Source organism: Physella acuta, unplaced genomic scaffold (assembly GCF_028476545.2).
Source record: "Physella acuta isolate Inbredline_101_S28 unplaced genomic scaffold, ASM2847654v3 ptg001589l, whole genome shotgun sequence".
In the NCBI taxonomy this organism is placed as follows: domain Eukaryota; kingdom Metazoa; phylum Mollusca; class Gastropoda; family Physidae; genus Physella; species Physella acuta.
Window position 1 is genome coordinate 8,154 of NW_026733103.1, and position 19,685 is coordinate 27,838.

Sequence of the window (19,685 nt, forward strand, 5' to 3'; positions counted from 1 at the left end):
TAAATATACTAGCTCTATCGTAATGAGCATGTATGCGGTTTTCGTTTACTCGAGATGTTCAAGTATCTCTTAATCCAAAAGAAACTTGTCCCCCCCCCCCCCCCCCACCCCTTATACCACAACCACCACACACCTATTTATAATAGCACATACGTTTTAAAACTTCTGAAATAGATGTTAACTTAAGTCCACTTTTTAAAAAGTGTTGCAGTGTCCTTAAATTTGATTTTTTTTTCAGCATCGACCACCCCCGGGGTGCCTGACCCGATCACTGACTTTCCCGTGACATTCATCGGGGCCGAGGGGGATGGCTCGGGGACTACTGACGCTCAGCTGCAACCGTCAGTTGAGCTGGCAAAAACCGGTGCTGCTACTTCAGGTAAGATGGTTTTTATATAACCCGGGTAGGTTGAGGTACCCCAGGTAGGATGTTGTATCACTCGTAGGATGTTGTACCCCAAGTAGGATGTTGTACCCAGGTGTGTTGCTGTACCTAGGTAGGATGTTGTACCCCAATTAGGATGTTGTACCCCAGGTAGTATGTTGTACCCCATGTAGGATGTTGTACCCCCAGGTGAGATTTTGTATCCCAAGTAGGTTGTTGTACCCCAGGTAGGATGTTGTACCCCAAATAGGATGTTGTACCCCCAGGTGAGATTTTGTATCCCAAGTAGGTTGTTGTACCCCAGGTAGGATGTTGTACACCAAATAGGATGTTGTATCACTGGTAGGATGTTGTACTCCAGGTAGGATGTTGTACCCAGGTGTGTTGCTGTACCTAGGTAGGATGTTGTACCCCAGGTAGGATGTTGTACCCCAGGTAGTATGTTGTACCCCATGTAGGATGTTGTACCCCCAGGTGAGATTTTGTATCCCAAGTAGGTTGTTGTACCCCAGGTAGGTTGTTGTACCCCAGGTAGGATGTTGTACTTAAAGAAGGATGTTGTACCCCAGGTAGGATGTTGTACCCCAAGTAGGATGTTGTACCCCAGGTAGGATGTTGTACCCCAAGAAGGATGTTGTACCCCAGGTAGGATGTTGTACCCCAGGTAGGATGTTGTACCCCAGGTAGGATGTTGTACCCCAGGTAGGATGTTGTACCCCAAGAAGGATGTTGTACCCCAGGTAGGATGTTGTACCCCAGGTAGGATGTTGTACCCCAGGTAGGATGTTGTACCCCCAGGTGAGATTTTGTATCCCAAATAGGCTGTTGTACCCCAGGTAGGATGTTGTACCCCAGGTAGGATGTTGTACCCCAAGAAGGATGTTGTACCCCAGGTAGGATGTTGTACCCCAGGTAGGATGTTGTACCCCAGGTAGGATGTTGTACCCCAGGTAGGATGTTGTACCCCAGGTAGGATGTTGTACCCCAGGTAGGATGTTGTACCCCAGGTAGGATGTTGTACCCCAGGTAGGATGTTGTACCCCAGGTAGGTTGTTGTACCCCAGGTAGGATGTTGTACCCCAGGTAGGATGTTGTACCCCAGGTAGGATGTTGTACCCCAGGTAGGATGTTGTACCCCAGGTAGGATGTTGTACCCCAGGTAGGATGTTGTACCCCAAGTAGGATGTTGTACCCCAGGTAGGATGTTGTACCCCAGGTAGGATGTTGTACCCCAGGTAGGATGTTGTACCCCAGGTAGGATGTTGTACCTCAGGTAGGATGTTGTACCCCAGGTAGGATGTTGTACCCCAGGTAGGATGTTGTACCCCAGGTAGGATGTTGTACCCCAGGTAGGATGTTGTACCCCAAGTAGGTTGTTGTACCCCAGGTAGGATGTTGTACCCCCAGGTAGGTTGTACCCCAAGTAGGATGTTGTACCCCAGGTGTGTTGCTATACCCTAGGTAGGATTTTGTACACCGTTAGGATGTTGTACCCCAGTTGTGTCGCTGTACTTCAGGTAGGATTTTGTACCCGGGTAGGATGATGTATCTCCTGTAGGATGGTGTAACTCTGGTAGGTTTTGCTCCCCACATTATTAAATCCTAAAAAAATCATGTTCGTAATACAGTATATTTTTATATACTTGGGTGGGTTTACTATCTTCATTAAAAAAATTCCTATTTTTTGTGTGTAAAGATTACATTTTCGTTTAATCTTCCCTGGGCATACATGATTTTTTTTTTAGTGTATTCTGAAGAATGACGATACAATGTAGACTTTAATTACCTCTGACGCGCTGAACGCGAGCGAATTGTTCACCTCTGTGAACCTGTTTTATCTTTGTTGTTCTTCCCGCTGCCGCGCTAAACATGTTTTTGAATTCCTGCTTGCTGCAGGAATTTCATTGAAGCTCCACCACCAAACGTGCTCCTACACACACTGTGCCACACGCGCTGGCCTTGACCCCCAGTGTGTTCAGTTTTCGAACTTTGTGTACAGCTGTGTTCGATACATCACCAGGGTTGTTGGCTCTTATGCTGACTTTTATTATAGTTGTTGAAAGTTGTTGAAAAGTTTTTTTGTCGTGTGTGCTAGCATACAGTAAATTAAATACTTGCTTCAGGGATAGTCTGCCAGCCAATGATTATGTCATTGTACAATCTTATCTTATAGCTCATTTGTATCGAAACTCTTCCCTTGTTTCCTCGTGTATCTGAATTCCTTTGTCTACTTTGAAGTCTTAAAATATCGAATCTATTTGGCCTGAACCTCTTTGTGCTCTTGGAACATGTAGGACCCACAAGCATCTAAAACCTTGGTTTACTGTGGCTTTTATAAAACCCCCATGCCTCTGAACGTCTTGGTCTATTGGAATCTCCCATGTCTGTAGGTCAAGATCTATTGAAACCTCCCTATAAAACTCCCCATGAACCTCACTATAAACCTCCCCATTAACCTCCATATAAATCCCCACATGAACCTACCTACGAAACTACCCATGAACCTCGTATGTCTGAACATCTTGGTGTATTGGAACCTCCCTGTGAACCTCGTATGTCTGAACTCCTTGTTGTAGTTGCACCTCCCCATAAATCTTATATGTCTGGACGTCTTAGTATGTTGGAACCTCCCCATGAACCTTATGTCTGAACCTCTTGGTCTATTGGAACCTCCCTATGAACCTCGTATGTCTGAACACCTTTGTCTACTGAGACTTTTCTACAAATATCGAGCGTCTAGGTGCATCGGAACCTCCCCATAAACCTCGTATGTCTGAACATCTAGGTCTACTGTGACTTGTCTACAAATATCGAGCGTCTACTTCTATTGGAACTTCTCTTCATAAACCTTGTATGTCTGAACACCTTGGTCTACTGGGATTTTTCTACAAATATCGAGCGTCTAGTTCTATTGGAACTTCTCCACATGAACCCCACACAACTGATACACAAAGTGCAAACCACAGGAGTCGACACGCTTTCTTCGGGGAAAATTCCCCACCAAAAAAAGCGGTTTTAAAAATAATTTTTAAACTGAGTCATGTGCCAAAATCTTTGGCACTTGAAGATATTCCTGAGTTAATTCGTCATTAACGTACTCCTTCCTCCCAATAATTTAGATATTGGCTATCTACACCATTCGTCATTGTGTGTACATTTGTTATAATTAGAAGACTGTTTCCGTATAGAAACCATGATTATTATATCTTTCTCAAATAAATAAGAGGAAAGGTAAAAGCTAATTAACCTTTTCATTAAAAGAAATTGTATATCGTTGTTTTCACACATATCCTGCTTGACACACACACACACATCACACCCACAAATACACACACACCTATACCACATAGTTATATATTTTCCTTTACATCACTACAGTAGCGTAGCGAGGGGGGGGGGGGCGGGGGGGACATATGTCCCCGGGCGCCGACCTTAGGGGGCGTCAAAATGGGATGGAGAAATAAATTGAAAGGCTGAGGGGGTGCAAATCGAAAGTTTGAGGGGGGGGGGGGTGCAAATCGAAATCTCGAAGGGGGGGGGGTGCAAATCGAAAAGTTTGTCCCCGGGCGCTACGCCTCTGCATCACTATGTGTTACTTTAAAAAATTCGGTAATCCGGTTTTTTTTTACCACTGCATTCGGAACGACGGAGTGGCACACTACCTATCGGGTTATAATATAGATTACAGGCTTCTTTTTTTTTAAGATTTTATTGTTTTACGGTTAATGCAACACGTGACTAATGTATGTTTTTAATTATCAGCATGTCGCTCTAGTCCCCATTAAAATGGAATTAATAAAATAGATGTTTTATTTTTAATCGTAATATTTAAAGCACGATTTAGTCAACTGCTGCTGATATTTCAGTCAGAAAGCGATGGTCAAGTCAAACTCTAAAATCAGATAAATTTCTGAACGGTGGTCTAGTTTTCTTTTTGTAAAGTCATCAGTAAAATGTCTGAACTTAGGTCGATGCGTCACAACACAGTGTGACTTTAACCTTGAGTGCGCCCCCCCCCCCCCCACTTTCACACTAATTGCGCGTTTTAAAACTCATTTGAAGCATCAATTTAAAAACGTATTTTAAAGCTCCATTAGTACTAGTTCTTATGATTTGTGAATGAGCTCATTTATTGCAGGAGTTTCTTTTTCGTTAAACTTCTAAGGGAGAAAAAAAAACCGGAAGTAGTTGACCTGATTTCACTCTGATCGCGCACCAACATCTGCATAATTTGCAACATGGGCATGCGCAGCAAGCACCTGTTGTTTTGGTTTTGGCTGTTGCCGGGTTTATGAATGACTAAGGAAAGAATTTTTTTTTTCTTCTCTTCATGCAAGCTACAGCTGTTGCTGGTTTTATTAACTTCTGCTTGGCCCAGGCCATTGGCACACTTGAAGGCCACCGTGACCTTGGCATGGTCCAATGTGACCCTGGCAGGTTTTATGGCCGTTATGACCTCGGAATTGTTTAAGGGGTGGGGGTGGGGGGGGGGGTCAGTGCGACCGTGATTTGTAGATCACGACGACCTACCTTTTTGGATTATGTTGTTAAAAAAGGTAATCGTTGGGCGTTACCAGACAATGAACCCGCCCTTGTTGCACTGAGGTAAATCATACAGGTAGATAACTCGGGCTCGTGTTATCGTCTGCTAAACGGTTCTATCCCATTTCAATATTCTAATCTTTGATGATAACTCTAGGTTTAACGTCTTTGACTTTTTTTTTGTCTCTTTATGTCCTACATTTCCTATAAGAATTGCGGTTCAACTAAAACGTTCTTGAATACAAAGCTATTTGTTTGTATCTAACTACTATTGTTCACAGAACAAAACTAAAAAGGCATAACTTTCATATTCAATTTAATCATAGTCCTTACTAAACCGAAACACTAACCTAAACGTAAACCTAAACCGCAATTAATTAAATTTGAACCAAACCACACATACCACATATCGATCGACATTTCTATAGAAAACAACTCCAGTTCCAACCACTATCCCTTACGTTAACTTTGATTCGAAATGATAAGAAAGTTGGCAACCGGCCTATTCGGAGGATAAAGTTTACTTAAACGGTTATTCAGCATCATGCGTGCGGGCATAATGGCTTGCAGCTGCTGTGTAGGGGGAGCAGGTTGGTAGACTCGGCTGTCTAGGGCGAGCTGAAGAAAACAAAATTTTAGATACTTCTGGTTTAAAAAGTTGGATTTTGGTCATCGTTATGTATAGTAGCGGGGGTTATGTTGCATTAATTAAGCTGGGTTAAATGCACTAGTGGTCCTTATTTTAAAATATATGTCATTGTTTCAGAATTTCGGTCCTTATTTAAAAATAAAAAATATAATTAAAAAAAACTAGCGGTCTTTGATAAAAAAAAAAAGCGGTCATCGGTAAAAAGCAAAAAAAAAAAAAAAAAAAAAAAAAAAAAAAAAAAAACAACAAACGAGGTCATCGGTCATCGTTTCTCACTGATGGTCTAGTTTCTGACCACCTCTTATGGGGATATTTCAAGCTCCAGGCCTAGGACACCCCGTTTAAACCAACCGGCAGTTGTTACGTCACAAGAACCACCTAGGCATCCGTTCCGCATACAGGATACAGGTGAAACTACCCCCACCTGGTTTCCGTTGCCTAGGTGTCAAGCTTAATTCCATTTGAAGTTTACCCTGGCGGGGTGGGGGGAGAGGAGGGAGAGGTTTCTATTTGTGTAGTAAGCTCGACGAATCTCTACCCCTTATCACTTTCTTCTTTCATTATCCTTCTTTTTTCTTTCGAATGTTTCTTTTTTTCTAGTGACATTCCTAATCAATTGCAGAATCCTTAAAGGTTATTTCTATTCGTACGCGTCTAAAAATTCATGAAAATACTATAACTGTCAAAGTAAATCAAATTCAATTCATAAATGTAGTCAAATTAACCAATCATATTTAATTCACAAATATAGTAAGGTTAACAAATGAAATTTAACTCATAAATATCGTAAAATTAATCAGATTTAATTCATAAATAGAGTAAATTTAACCAATCAGATTTAATTCATAAATATAGTCAAATTATTCATACGTTTGATGTTTAAATGACCAGCACAGTGGCGTAGCCAGGATCTTCTCAAGGGGGGGGGGTCCAATTTTTACCCGGGGACAAACTTTCGATTTGCACCCCCCCCCCCCCCCCCTCAAACTTTCAATTTGCACCCCCCCCCTCAAACTTTCGATTTGCACCCCCCCCCCCTCATACTTTTTCTATATACTGAGGGGTCTATGGGGGGTTATGACCCCCCCTAACCCCCCCCCCCTGCCTACGCCACTGGACCAGCAACTGTTTTATACAGATACATTATTTGTCAACTCTGATTTATAAGTTAAATAATGTTATTGTGTTATCGTTATTGTGTATTGCGATGACTCGTTCATCAGCGTAATATGTTTGGGATGCTAGAATCAACTCTATTGCATGGCTAACGCCAGTAGTCTAGTTGAAAGAAGGGGGGGGGGGGGGGAGGAATGGGCGGATGGTTGTGGAAACACAATGGGCATCACAGTTTTATACAGGTTTGTGAAAGCGGGACTAAGACCACCCTAACCCTCAGGGTCCTGTCATCATCCCGGCCATTTCATCGTAATCGTCATCATCATCATCCCTTAACCCTTATTTATGTCGTTGGGGCATCACAGTTGACCTTATAATTCCTCCGCCACCCATCTCTGGTCCTCTGCTGTTCTGGTTAGTTCTGACAACGGGCACTCCCCCCCCCCCCCCCGTCTAGTCCTTGGTGGCATCCATCCAATGTCGCCTTTGCCTTCCCCCCTTTTCTTCCCCCCCCCCCCCCCATGCATTATTGTTTTGGATAGGATGTTGGTGTTAGTTGGTGTGACATCTCAATTTTTTTACTGTGTTTAGTAGAATCTCAAATGTTGGCATTCATTTAATGGTTGTGGTTGGCATACATTTAATGATTGAGTGTTGGCATACATTTAATGATTGAGTGTTGGCATACATTTAATGATTGAGTGTTGGCATACATTTAATGATTGAGTGTTGGCATACATTTAATGATTGAGTGTTGGCATACATTTAATGATTGAGTGTTGGCATACATTTAATGATTGAGTGTTGGCATACATTTAATGATTGAGTGTTGGCATACATTTAATGATTGAGTGTTGGCATACATTTAATGATTGAGTGTTGGCATACATTTAATGATTGAGTGTTGGCATACATTTAATGATTGAGTGTTGGCATACATTTAATGATTGAGTGTTGGCATACATTTAATGATTGAGTGTTGGCATACATTTAATGATTGAGTGTTGGCATACATTTAATGATTGAGTGTTGGCATACATTTAATGATTGAGTGTTGGCATACATTTAATGATTGAGTGTTGGCATACATTTAATGATTGAGTGTTGGCATACATTTAATGATTGAGTGTTGGCATACATTTAATGATTGAGTGTTGGCATACATTTAATGATTGAGTGTTGGCATACATTTAATGATAGAGTGTTGGCATACATTTAATGATAGAGTGTTGGCATACATTTAATGATTGAGTGTTGGCATACATTTAATGATTGAGTGTTGGCATACATTTAATGATTGAGTGTTGGCATACATTTAATGATTGAGTGTTGGCATACATTTAATGATTGAGTGTTGGCATACATTTAATGATTGTGGTTGGCATACATTTAATGATTGAGTGTTGGCATACATTTAATGATAGAGTGTTGGCATACATTTAATGATTGAGTGTTGGCATACATTTAATGATTGAGTGTTGGCATACATTTAATGATTGAGTGTTGGCATACATTTAATGATTGAGTGTTGGCATACATTTAATGATTGAGTGTTGGCATACATTTAATGATTGAGTGTTGGCATACATTTAATGATTGAGTGTTGGCATACATTTAATGATTGAGTGTTGGCATACATTTAATGATTGAGTGTTGGCATACATTTAATGATTGAGTGTTGGCATACATTTAATGATTGAGTGTTGGCATACATTTAATGATTGAGTGTTGGCATACATTTAATGATTGAGTGTTGGCATACATTTAATGATTGAGTGTTGGCATACATTTAATGATTGAGTGTTGGCATACATTTAATGATTGAGTGTTGGCATACATTTAATGATTGAGTGTTGGCATACATTTAATGATTGAGTGTTGGCATACATTTAATGATTGAGTGTTGGCATACATTTAATGATTGAGTGTTGGCATACATTTAATGATTGAGTGTTGGCATACATTTAATGATTGAGTGTTGGCATACATTTAATGATTGAGTGTTGGCATACATTTAATGATTGAGTGTTGGCATACATTTAATGATTGAGTGTTGGCATACATTTAATGATTGAGTGTTGGCATACATTTAATGATTGAGTGTTGGCATACATTTAATGATTGAGTGTTGGCATACATTTAATGATTGAGTGTTGGCATACATTTAATGATTGAGTGTTGGCATACATTTAATGATTGAGTGTTGGCATACATTTAATGATTGAGTGTTGGCATACATTTAATGATTGAGTGTTGGCATACATGTATAGGATGTACATCCCTCACCTAAGTAGCATCTAACCCCCCTCTCTCTGTACAAGTACATGGAAGTAGCATCTACCCCCCCCCTCCCCCTCCCTCCCCTCTCTGTACGAATACATGGCTGATTACAGCCCAGGTGCCCAACCCTCTCACAGACCAGCAGCTAAGCATCAATCGTTAATTAATTAATTATTTTTTTTTAAAAGATGTTTTGCGTGCACCACTAAATGCAGTATTCGGTTAGACGTACTCTGCTTCTTCCAGACTTTTTTCTCCGGGTGGGGGGGGGGGTCAACATTTTCCGGGGGGGGGGGGGGGCGGACACTAGTAAAAGTATATGTTTACTATATAAATTCCATCTCGTTCGGGGGGGGGGGGCGGAGAGATGCCTGGAAGAAACTCTGCGTACTCGCCTAGAATCGCGTGGTATTTAATTATAAAATTATAATTGAAAATTTTAACGTAAACTCATAACTTAAATCATAACCCTGAAGCTTGGTCTAAGCCAAACCATTAAATCAAACATCTGAAGTCTCTCAAGGGCTGCTGCTAGTTTTTATTTTATCAGTTAAAAAAAAAGGATAATCAGAAGATATCGTGAGGCGCCGAAGGTGGATTGGGTATTTGATCCTTTAAACTTTTTTCTACACGGGGGAAGGAGGGGGTGGGGGGGGGGGGGAATGAAGAAATATAAATTAAATTAACCTAATTATAAAATCCGATTTTTAAAACAAATTCCTATTATCTTCTGGAGTTGTGGTTTTAGTAAAGGAGAGAAAGGCTCTTTTTTTGTTCCGGATTTTTAAATTAAAGTAGTTCTATATGATGTAACTGCCTGTAAGCTACTTAATGGGATGCCTGATTTAATCTACTTTATACAGTTGATAATATATACTTAGAATTTTACCTTACTTTACTGACGACTTTTAGCAATTTTATCTCACTTTACTTATGACTTTTTACAATTTTACCTTCCCTTACTGACGACTGCTAACAATTTCATCTCTTTTTACCCTAGGAACCAGTGCCATCGTGTACCACACGCCGAAGATTCTTGCTGAGGAGACCATCATCCTGAACGTCTCAGAGAACAAAGACATCCTGTGTATCGGCTCCAGGCCACTCAAGTGGACATGGGCGACTAGCGTAAGTTTCTGGCACATGGGCGACTAGCGTAAGTTTCTGGGACATGGGCGACTAGCGTAAGTTTCTGGGACATGGGCGACTAGCGTAAGTTTCTGGGACATGGGCGACTAGCGTAAGTTTCTTGGACATGGGCGACTAGCGTAAGTTTCTGGGACATGGGCGACTAGCGTAAGTTTCTGGCACATGGGCGACTAGCGTAAGTTTCTGGCACATGGGCGACTAGCGTAAGTTTTTGTGACATGGGCGACTAGCGTAAGTTTCTGGGACATGGGCGACTAGCGTAAGTTTCTTGGACATGGGCGACTAGCGTAAGTTTCTGGGACATGGGCGACTAGCGTAAGTTTCTGGCACATGGGCGACTAGCGTAAGTTTCTGGCACATGGGCGACTAGCGTAAGTTTTTGTGACATGGGCGACTAGCGTAAGTTTCTGTGACATGGGCGACTAGCGTAAGTTTCTTGGACATGGGCGATTAGCGTAAGTTTCTGGGACATGGGCGACTAGCGTAAGTTTCTGGGACATGGGGGATTAGCGTAAGTTTCTGTACCATGGGCGACTAGCGTAAGTTTTCGGGACATGGGGGATTAACGTAAGTTTTCGGGACATGGGGGATTAACGTAAGTTTATGGGACATGGGCGACTAGCGTAAGTTTCTGGGACATGGGCGACTAGCGTAAGTTTCCGGGACATGGGCGACTAGCGTAAGTTTCCGGGACATGGGCGACTAGCGTAAGTTTCTTGGACATGGGCGACTAGCGTAAGTGTCTTGGACATTGGGTGATCAACGTACGCTTCTGAGGGCATTGGGGATTAACGTCAGTTTCTGGGACATGGGGGATTAACGTAAGTTTTTTGGGTCATTGTGGGATTAACGTTAGTTTTTTTGGGTCATTGTGGGATTAACGTTAGTTTTTTTGGACGTTTGGGGATTAATATAATTTTTTGGGACTTTGTGGGATTGACGTAAATTTTTGGGAAATTAGGGGATTAACGTAAGTATAATTGGGAAATTAATATAAGGCTATAGGATATGTGAGATAACGTAAGTTTCTGGGGGCAAAGGTTAAGCCAGACAAGTACTCTATAACAGAAAAGATTACTTTCTTGTTCAGCTAACTTCAGAACGAAGGAAGCTACTTCTTTTTAGAATTCAGTTGATTCACGATCGTTGTATAGTAAGTAGTTCGACTAAGGAGTTAGTTGCGCTGTCGTTATCTATAATGTCTATTCATCGTGCTGTGCTTCGCTGTATCTAGCTTAACCCAGAAATGCACATCACAATCGAATTATTTTGTTTACTTCAACATGCTCATTACAAAGTTTTAAAAACAAAATATTTAAAAAGTAAATACCACGCCACGGCTCTGGGTTAGACTAGTTACCGCCATCTTGCACATGTCACCAAAGCACTCTACCCCATCTGGATAACATTATGCCTCTTTCAATTATTTGAAGAGAACTGCTTTAAAAATATAAACTGTTAAAAAAATCTTTTTTTTCTGAAGCAGGTTTCAACAGTGTAATTATTATTGTGTTAAACTTGCGTAATTAAAAAAAAAATATAGTTGTCAGTTTTTTAGTAGGTGTGGGATAGTGGTAAGGGGTCATCCATTTATGGCGTCCACACGGGGGGGGGGGGGGGGTCCGAAAAAATTGACTTGTGTTTGGGTAAAAAAAAAAAGATGCATACCTGCCTGCAATCTCTGACTCTTTATAACATATAGTGGGTAAAAAAAGCCTTTAAAATCGAGAGGCAGGGTACACAGCGTCCATGCGCGATCACATCTTTAGATAGTCCTGACACATTCACACGGTAAGTTAACAAGACGTTGACTTACGGACATCTTGGAAAAGTTTAACTCCCAATTATTATTTAGGCCTAGTAATAGAAAATATCAAATCCCTATATTACATTATTAATTTATGTTCACATTGCATGTAAATGAGTTAGTAATTTTGCAGCGTGTATTGAGAGGTCTACTGTGGACATCCACAATTGGGGGGGGGGGGGGGAATTGTAGGAAAAAAAAGTCACAGGAAAAAAAAACACAGGAAAAAAAACACAGGAAAAAAAGTCACAGGAAAAAAGTCACAGGAAAAAAGTCACAAATATATATTTGCATGATATTTGTTAATACTTTTATGTATTAAATATTTAGATAGTGCAAATTAACTTAGGATAATTAAATGTAATGTGTGTAGGCTGTATACGCACAGGAATTTTTATAATTCATCTAAAAATATTTATTATGAAGTATTTAGATTGTAATTATTTTAAACTTAAGATTAATAGCATTTAATAGAATGCTCTAAAGCAGGGGTCTCCAAACTACGGCCCGCGGGCCAGATGCGGCCCGCAAAGTCCCCTCATCCGGCCCGCGGAGATCTTTTTGTCCACGGAAAAATCGTTTGTTGAGGAACTTTGCCCCGAAAAATCAAAGACATGCCTGGAAGAAACTGGCCCCCGAACTGAAATTTGATAGTTAATGCGGCCCTCGGACTGAAAAGTTTGGAGACCCCTGCTCTAAAGTCCACGTTTTTTATCGTGCTTTTTTTTTTTTTTAAATACCAATATTAAATTACCGTGATATGGTAACTTCATCTGACTTGCTGCCCTCAACTCATGGCAACAATAGTTATGTTTAGTTCAACCACCTTTACTTCCCACATTTATCACGCTCATTACATAACAAAACTTAGGATCAAAACAGAAAGCCGACAAGGTTCAAAGGCTGTCGATGACGCATAACGTCAACAACACAAAATATGTTCAGACAATGCCTACTGAGGAGAGGCCGACCAGAATAGCCTACGGCAAAATGTGCCTAAATTTCTTTTATAATTAACTTTTCTACCGCGTATTTAACTAAACACGTAACAAATGTTTAGATGGTTGTGTTAATTATCTTAGAGTATTTTTACTTACAATTGTTATAAATCAATGCTTTTAACGTCTATAATTAATTTATGCTATAAAAAATACAACCCACAACAATAAACGTACAAAATTTTACATTTTTTATCAAATTAATAATATTTCTAAAAAGATTTTTGTGACTTTTTTTTCTGTGACTTTATTTCTGTGACTTTTTTTCCGATAAAATTTTTCCACTGTGACTTTTTTTCTGTGACTTTTTTTCCTAGCAAAAACTGTGACTTTTTTCTGTGTTTTTTTTTTCCTGTGACTTTTTTTCCGTTCACCGGGGGGGGGGGGGAGTTCGTCGAAAGTGGACGCGTGTGTGGGGGGGGGGGGGGGGGTCTAAAATGCCAAATTTTTGTGGACGTCATAAATGGATGACCCCTAAAAGAAAAAGAGGGAGAAAGGAGAACGAAAGACCTACAAGCTACCATCAGAATATTCACTTTAATTCCTGTGACTACAAAGCGGTGCTGATTAAAAAGGGAAGCGACCTCTCCATTGAAAAAGCAAACTGTTTTAAAGCCCGTCCGCCTCCTCAGCACCCCCGACTGCGTCTGATGCTACTTAATTAACCTACCCCCTCCCTCCCCGCACGCCATCGTTCCCCTTCCCCCTCGCTACACACTTGTAGTTTTTTCTTTTAATTTTCGTATTCTACATTTTTTCTTTTTTTTCTTTAACTATTTAGAGATTTCGCAATTTTGGCTTCTTATGCACCCCCCCCCCTCTTACCTACGCGCGTTTTATGACGTCATCGTTTCTGTAGTATCTTGTCAAAGTCCTACGTCAAACTGAGCGATCACTGAGTTTAACGTTTATACTCCGTTAGTGTTAAGAAGATCGGGACACTTAAAAAACGGTGCTGTTGACAATCGCAATAAGATGTGGTGTCTACGATTAAATATGTTTCACTTTTATATACAGTAATTATCGTGGACATAAAGATATTCTTGTAAGGGGTCATCCATAAATGACGTCACGCTTTTTTTTGACGATTTTTACTTTCCCCCCCCCCCCCCCCGCCCTTCCGTCGCACATCGTCACAAAAAGCCAGACCCCCCCCCCCCCCCTAAAATAACGTCACACCTCAACCTACGAGGACCCCCTCCCCCCCTCAAAATTGCAGTTGCATTTTTCTGAAAACTTCCATATTTTTCCAAGATCTTGTCTGAACTCTGTCAACATGGAGTATTTTATTTTTAATCAATTCCTATTACAATTTACATCGCGAAATAACGGCTAAAATTCGTTTTCTAACATTGCGTTTTTATAAATGCAAAAGTGTGACGTCACACCATCTGAACCACCCCCCTCATCACACACCGTCACAAAATTACGGACCCCCCCTCTCACCCTTACGAATGTGACGTAATTTATGGACGACCCCTAAAAATGAGGTTACAGTCGGGGCAGAGGCGTAGCGCGGGGGGCGTACCTATGTCCCCGCACGCCGACCATAGGGGGCGCCAAAATGAGTTGGAAAAACAATTAGTTTGAGGGGGGTGCAAATTGAAATTTGCTCCCGAGGGGGCGCCAAATCGCTACGCCTCTGAGTCGGGGGAGGGGGGAGGTGACATTTAGCGAAGGTCTGTAAATAAAATGCCATTTTTAAAAAATCACCAAATTTAAATTTCTTTCAACCACAGGACGAATACACAAGTCAAGTCATCACTAGGCAGGCTAACGACACCGGAGCAGACGGCCTGTTCCGGCAAGTTCTGCATATCATAAACGCCCGCTGGTTTGACGCTAGGTTTTATTATTGTTCTTACGCGGATGACCCACCACCCTCAATGCACTTGTATTCCGCGCCATCAATGCAGGATTCCTTCCAACCGCCACCGTCAAAACATGACGACAAATGTGGCTCTGGTGCCTACGGGATCTACGGGCGTAACCCAGAACCCACGGTTGCAAAGTATGCACAAATATTTATATTTGTCACAGGTAAATGAGGGTATATTTGTTACCCAACCTTTATTTATTAAATTAATTTAGTGTAAAGTGTAAATTTAACCTTAAAAAATAATTAAATCTAAATGATTAGATCTTGACTAGTAGAATAGATCTAAAATGAATCTGGTGAAAAATTACGAATAAAGGACAAAATTTCAAGTTGACCCCCTGTATCCTGGCTGAACGAACCCCCGGCCTGGCTTCTCCAACACCCCTGTAAAACCCACCTTTTAACACAGTCCTGAACTGTCTTCTCCAAGTCTCCCCTGTAACACCCACCTTTCTTGTTACTTTCCATATCATGTTTCCAGATTTCTTTTCTTGTACTGCCTCTTTTTTTCCTTTGTAGATACTAGTTGAGTATTTGTAGTGCTATGATCTGCTTGTTTTCTCACTCATCATCAACTTCTTTTTTGGGTTTCTTCTTCAACAGTCTTAATATAAAACTTGGCCTTTTGGACCTGAGAGTCAATAAAATAGATGAAGTAGAGCTCAGCTGTTTCTGTGACCATGGCATATGCTGGGATTTCTTCTTTTTGTCTTCTTTCTTGATTGTAATGTTGGACGGGATTTCCTCCAACTCAATTAAGTATTAGGTGTCAATCTGTGAGCGCCATATTGGTCTTGACTCAGATTGCAGCCTGCTTTTCTTTCTGGATTTGCTTCCATAGCCTTTGTCAAACCAAGAACTAACTGCAAAGCAGCAGTTGTTTTGATTTTGGAGTTGTCTCTCCTAGAAGGGTTCCTGTTCCCAGCAAGGGAGTTCGAACTTGGGACTTTTCAGTTAAGCATGCATGAGCTTTACCTACCCAACCATGCCAACATCATATGCAGGAATAACGTGTCAGTACTATGGCCAGTCACCTTTAATTTCTCTTGACCTATAAGTTGAGCGCTCTATTGCTTAGTGCTGCCACACGATAATTATATTTTGTAAGAAAGTAAACAGTAAAGTACGCTTTAGAACCTTACTGTCCATGAGGCAAGTGGAGTTCACCTGTTTCATAGACCTCTGCGTATGAAGGGATAGTGTGGTCAGCACTATGCCCAGCCACCTTTACTGTCCCTAACATGAGTCTGGGATCCATCACAGCTGGGTAGACCTTGGGACATCCAAGTTCAAACACAAGACTTTGAGGTTGGCAGTTATAAGTTCTACTATTTGACCACACAGCCCCTAGAAGTTTATTTTCCTGTATTTTATTTTACAAGCCTGATACACTTAGGTGCCATTTATATGTGGCTTGAATGAAATAGAAATGCTTTCAGTTGTTTATAAAGTGGTTACTTTTTCCCCAAACCTCACAGAAAGTCTAAATATTTACTTTGTTTTCGCTATACCCAGTCTTTTTAGTGTGTGCTGGTAAAGTTTTATCTTTCAACTTACATCAAAGTCAAAATATTTGTTTTTGTTTTCAGATCCTACAAAGGCCTTTCAATATGTGGCCATCAATTTTTTTGTTCTCCCAATAAACCGACCTCTTATCCTTCCTTGTGGGGTCACTGACCCAAGTATAAAAGTGAGTGGTTTTCTTTTTTATTAAATTAATTGATTTTTTAAACATATATTTCTAACAAACATGTAAATTAACAAAAAAATTTTTACTGTAAAACTTTTATTCAATTCTTAGATTGTATTATTAACATGTTTGTTTCTGAAAATTAAATTTATTTACTGAAATGTATATACAAGTATTTTTTAATTAGCTTGCATATTTTGTATCATCTTTGTGGTTTAACAATTATTATGTTTTAAAAAATCCTCACTAGGTGGATTTATTTGTGAATTATGTTAACCAAACAAATGCAGAAGGGATTCGTTATGATCCTAAAATTGGATTCTTTGTAATATCGCCAACGTATGAATACCAAAATGGTGTTTTTTGCTATGCTAATACTACAGCCATAAATGAATCTAAAGACATTCGTATCTTTGTGCATATGGATGGAGGTAATTATTTTCTTTTAATTATAATCAGCACTGTAAATTTTATCTTGTGCAAATTTTGATATCTGGTTGTGTAATTTATAATTTTATTACACAAGAAAATCATTTGAAATTATTTATCAATGTTTAGATTAATACAAAAATAATATATATGAATTTGCTTAAAATACATTGGAAACTTTTAAATAAGGTGTTAGGCCTGCTAGCTAATTAAAAATGAGTTTTAAGTCTAGAATTTATTTTAAATGTTCATGTTTGAAATTCAAAGCATGCATTTAACATGATAACATACTTTCTACTATGTTTATATTACACAAGTTGAAGTAGAGGGGAGGGACTGAAATAGAATGATTTTAAAAGTTGAAACAGCATAAAATGATAAACTTACAAAACTTGGAATACAATAAAAATTAGAATAAAAGTAAAAACGTGTACAAGAGTTATTTACAGAGTTCATTACATCATTCATTACATTGCAGGTAATCTTACACCAACACCACTCTTGGACATCAACAAACCCAACTTTCAAGTTGGTGAAACTCTACAACTGCACTGTTGGGTCAAAGTGGTCAAGGATTTTACTGTGTACATGGACTTTGACTATCCTCAGAAAGATGTAACTTTTTTGTGCTTTTGAAATCTTTTTCAGGGTTAAAATTGTTATTAAAGGCTAAAATTGTTATTAAAGGCTAAAATTTTTTTTTTTTAAGGTTAAAATTGTTTTTATGGCTAAAATTGTTTTTAAGGCCAAAATTGTCTTAACGGTTAAAATTTTATTTAAGATAAAAATTAATAATTTTTACTCAATGTCTTGCGGGGAATTTAAAAATAGAATTTTTTTTTTACTTTCTTCATAATATTTTTGAAAGTTTAAGGATAGTATAATACAGTAATTAAAAATTTTTTAAATTTTCTTTGTCGAAATAAAAAAAAACTGTTGTTAGAAAAATTAATTCTAGCTATTAAAACATATTTTACAATATTCTGTAATTTTCTTGCAGCATTCTGTTCCTCGTCACAACGATACTTTAGAAAAAGCTGGCAGCATACAACATATCCAGGTAGGGAAGGAGTGAAATCCCATTTGATAGAATAAGGTTAAACTCTAAAAACAAGATTTTGGAATTTTAACTGAGGAATGTAACTGTATTCATTAGCTAATAGACCTAATCTTATATATGGTTTGTTAAATGAAAATATTTTTTTTTTAAGTTCTCCTTATCTGTGCTTATAGTTGTCTAGGAAAAAAGAATCTGCAATTGTAAAATCTTAAAATAATTATATATTTTTTAGCTATTACACCTAACAATTATTTTTTTTTTAAAAACTCAGGACAATGGACGTTACATTATAAAACCTCCGCTTAGAGTTACACATGGTGATTTTGATCACATCACCAACACCTTGACCGTACACGACCTGAGGGTGGAGGATTCTGGTTACTTTTGTTGTACCACAACAGTCACAGGAGCTCCAAATAATTATGAAAGAAGCTCAATCTATATTCAAGTCTATGGTAGGGTTAATATTTTTATACTGTCTATAAGCTTTTTCTTCTACTTATAATTCCATCTGTGGCCCATGGGGAGCAAAGGGCTGCCACCTCTCTTCTTCTTCTTCTTCTTTCTTAATTTTTAGTGTTGGAATAGATCGAGCCTTATCTGCCAGAGGGTTTGAATTCGAGACTTCTTCGCATTTATCAACCATTAGCTTTGGCCGACTCGACCACGCCTCCATCACAATTAAGGATACGTTTCAACTGGTTATGCACTATTGAGGCCATTGACTCAGATTTCAGCCTGCTTTTCTTTTTGGATTTGCTTCCATAGCCTTTGTCCAACCAAGAACAAGCTACAAGGCAGCAGTTGTTTGATTTTGGAGTTGTCTCTCCTTGAAGAGCTGCTGTCCCCAGCTAACGAGCCGCATCTGCCCAAGGGTTCGAACTCGAGATTTTTCGGTTTAACAACCATGAGCTTTACCAACTCGACCACGCCGACTACGGCCACCTCTCTGACAGTATTGGTTTTGGGCACCTCTCTTCAGTTGGGCCCACGTAAGCCCAGCAGCCTTTGCCCATTCTTCTATTGTTCTTCTCCAGGATTTCCTTGACCTGCCTACTCTCCTCTTTCCCTTGGGATTCTTTCTTCGTAATGTTATCCTCTTCCCCTCCCAGTGTATGCCCAATCCATCCCCATTTGCGGGCTTTACTGTTCCTGACTTTTGGCTGTTGTATTGTGTATTGGCACCGGTCTTTATTGGATATTTTATCTAGCCATCTTATTTTGAGGATTTGTTGTAAACATTCCAATGAAATTTTTAGATATTTGTTTATACTAATTATACCCAGTTTCTAAGTAAAGTATGACTATTTTTATTTGAAGCAATTTTTTGTTCTCAGTTTCTAAATAAAGTAGAAAAAAAAATTAAATTGATAATTTACGTATCAAATGCAAATATTTAAACAATTCCAGACAAACCGTTTATTGAGTTAACAACAGAATTTCCGTACCTCACCGCCCTGGACACCGACGGTGCCACCAAGCTTACGGTTGATATCATATCTGTACCCACCCCCACAGTCCAGTGGTATTTTGAAGGGAAAAGGTTGAAAAATGAAGACGTTATTTCAAGGTAAGAAACCATTTTCAGCACTTAAGAAAATTATACTGACAAATTAACTTTTTACCCATTCTTCCTCTACCCCCCCCCCCCCCCCCCTTCCTCACTTGTGGAGCAACTGTCTACAATCAGCATATTGTTTT

At 39.5% G+C, this 19,685-nt stretch overlaps 1 protein-coding gene across 1 annotated transcript; it reads left to right on the forward strand.

Moving 5' to 3' along the window:
* Nucleotides 1–238: 238 nt before the first annotated feature.
* LOC131929066 (vascular endothelial growth factor receptor 3) lies at nt 239–19,558 on the forward strand (the record flags this gene model as incomplete). The annotated part of the gene is given in 9 exon segments (XM_059285260.1): nt 239–379; nt 9,973–10,100; nt 14,666–14,966; nt 16,395–16,495; nt 16,746–16,926; nt 17,403–17,539; nt 17,925–17,984; nt 18,256–18,439; nt 19,395–19,558. Coding segments are annotated over 9 exon segments (1,397 nt in total), but the record flags the coding sequence as incomplete, so codon positions are not given.
* Nucleotides 19,559–19,685: the final 127 nt, after the last annotated feature.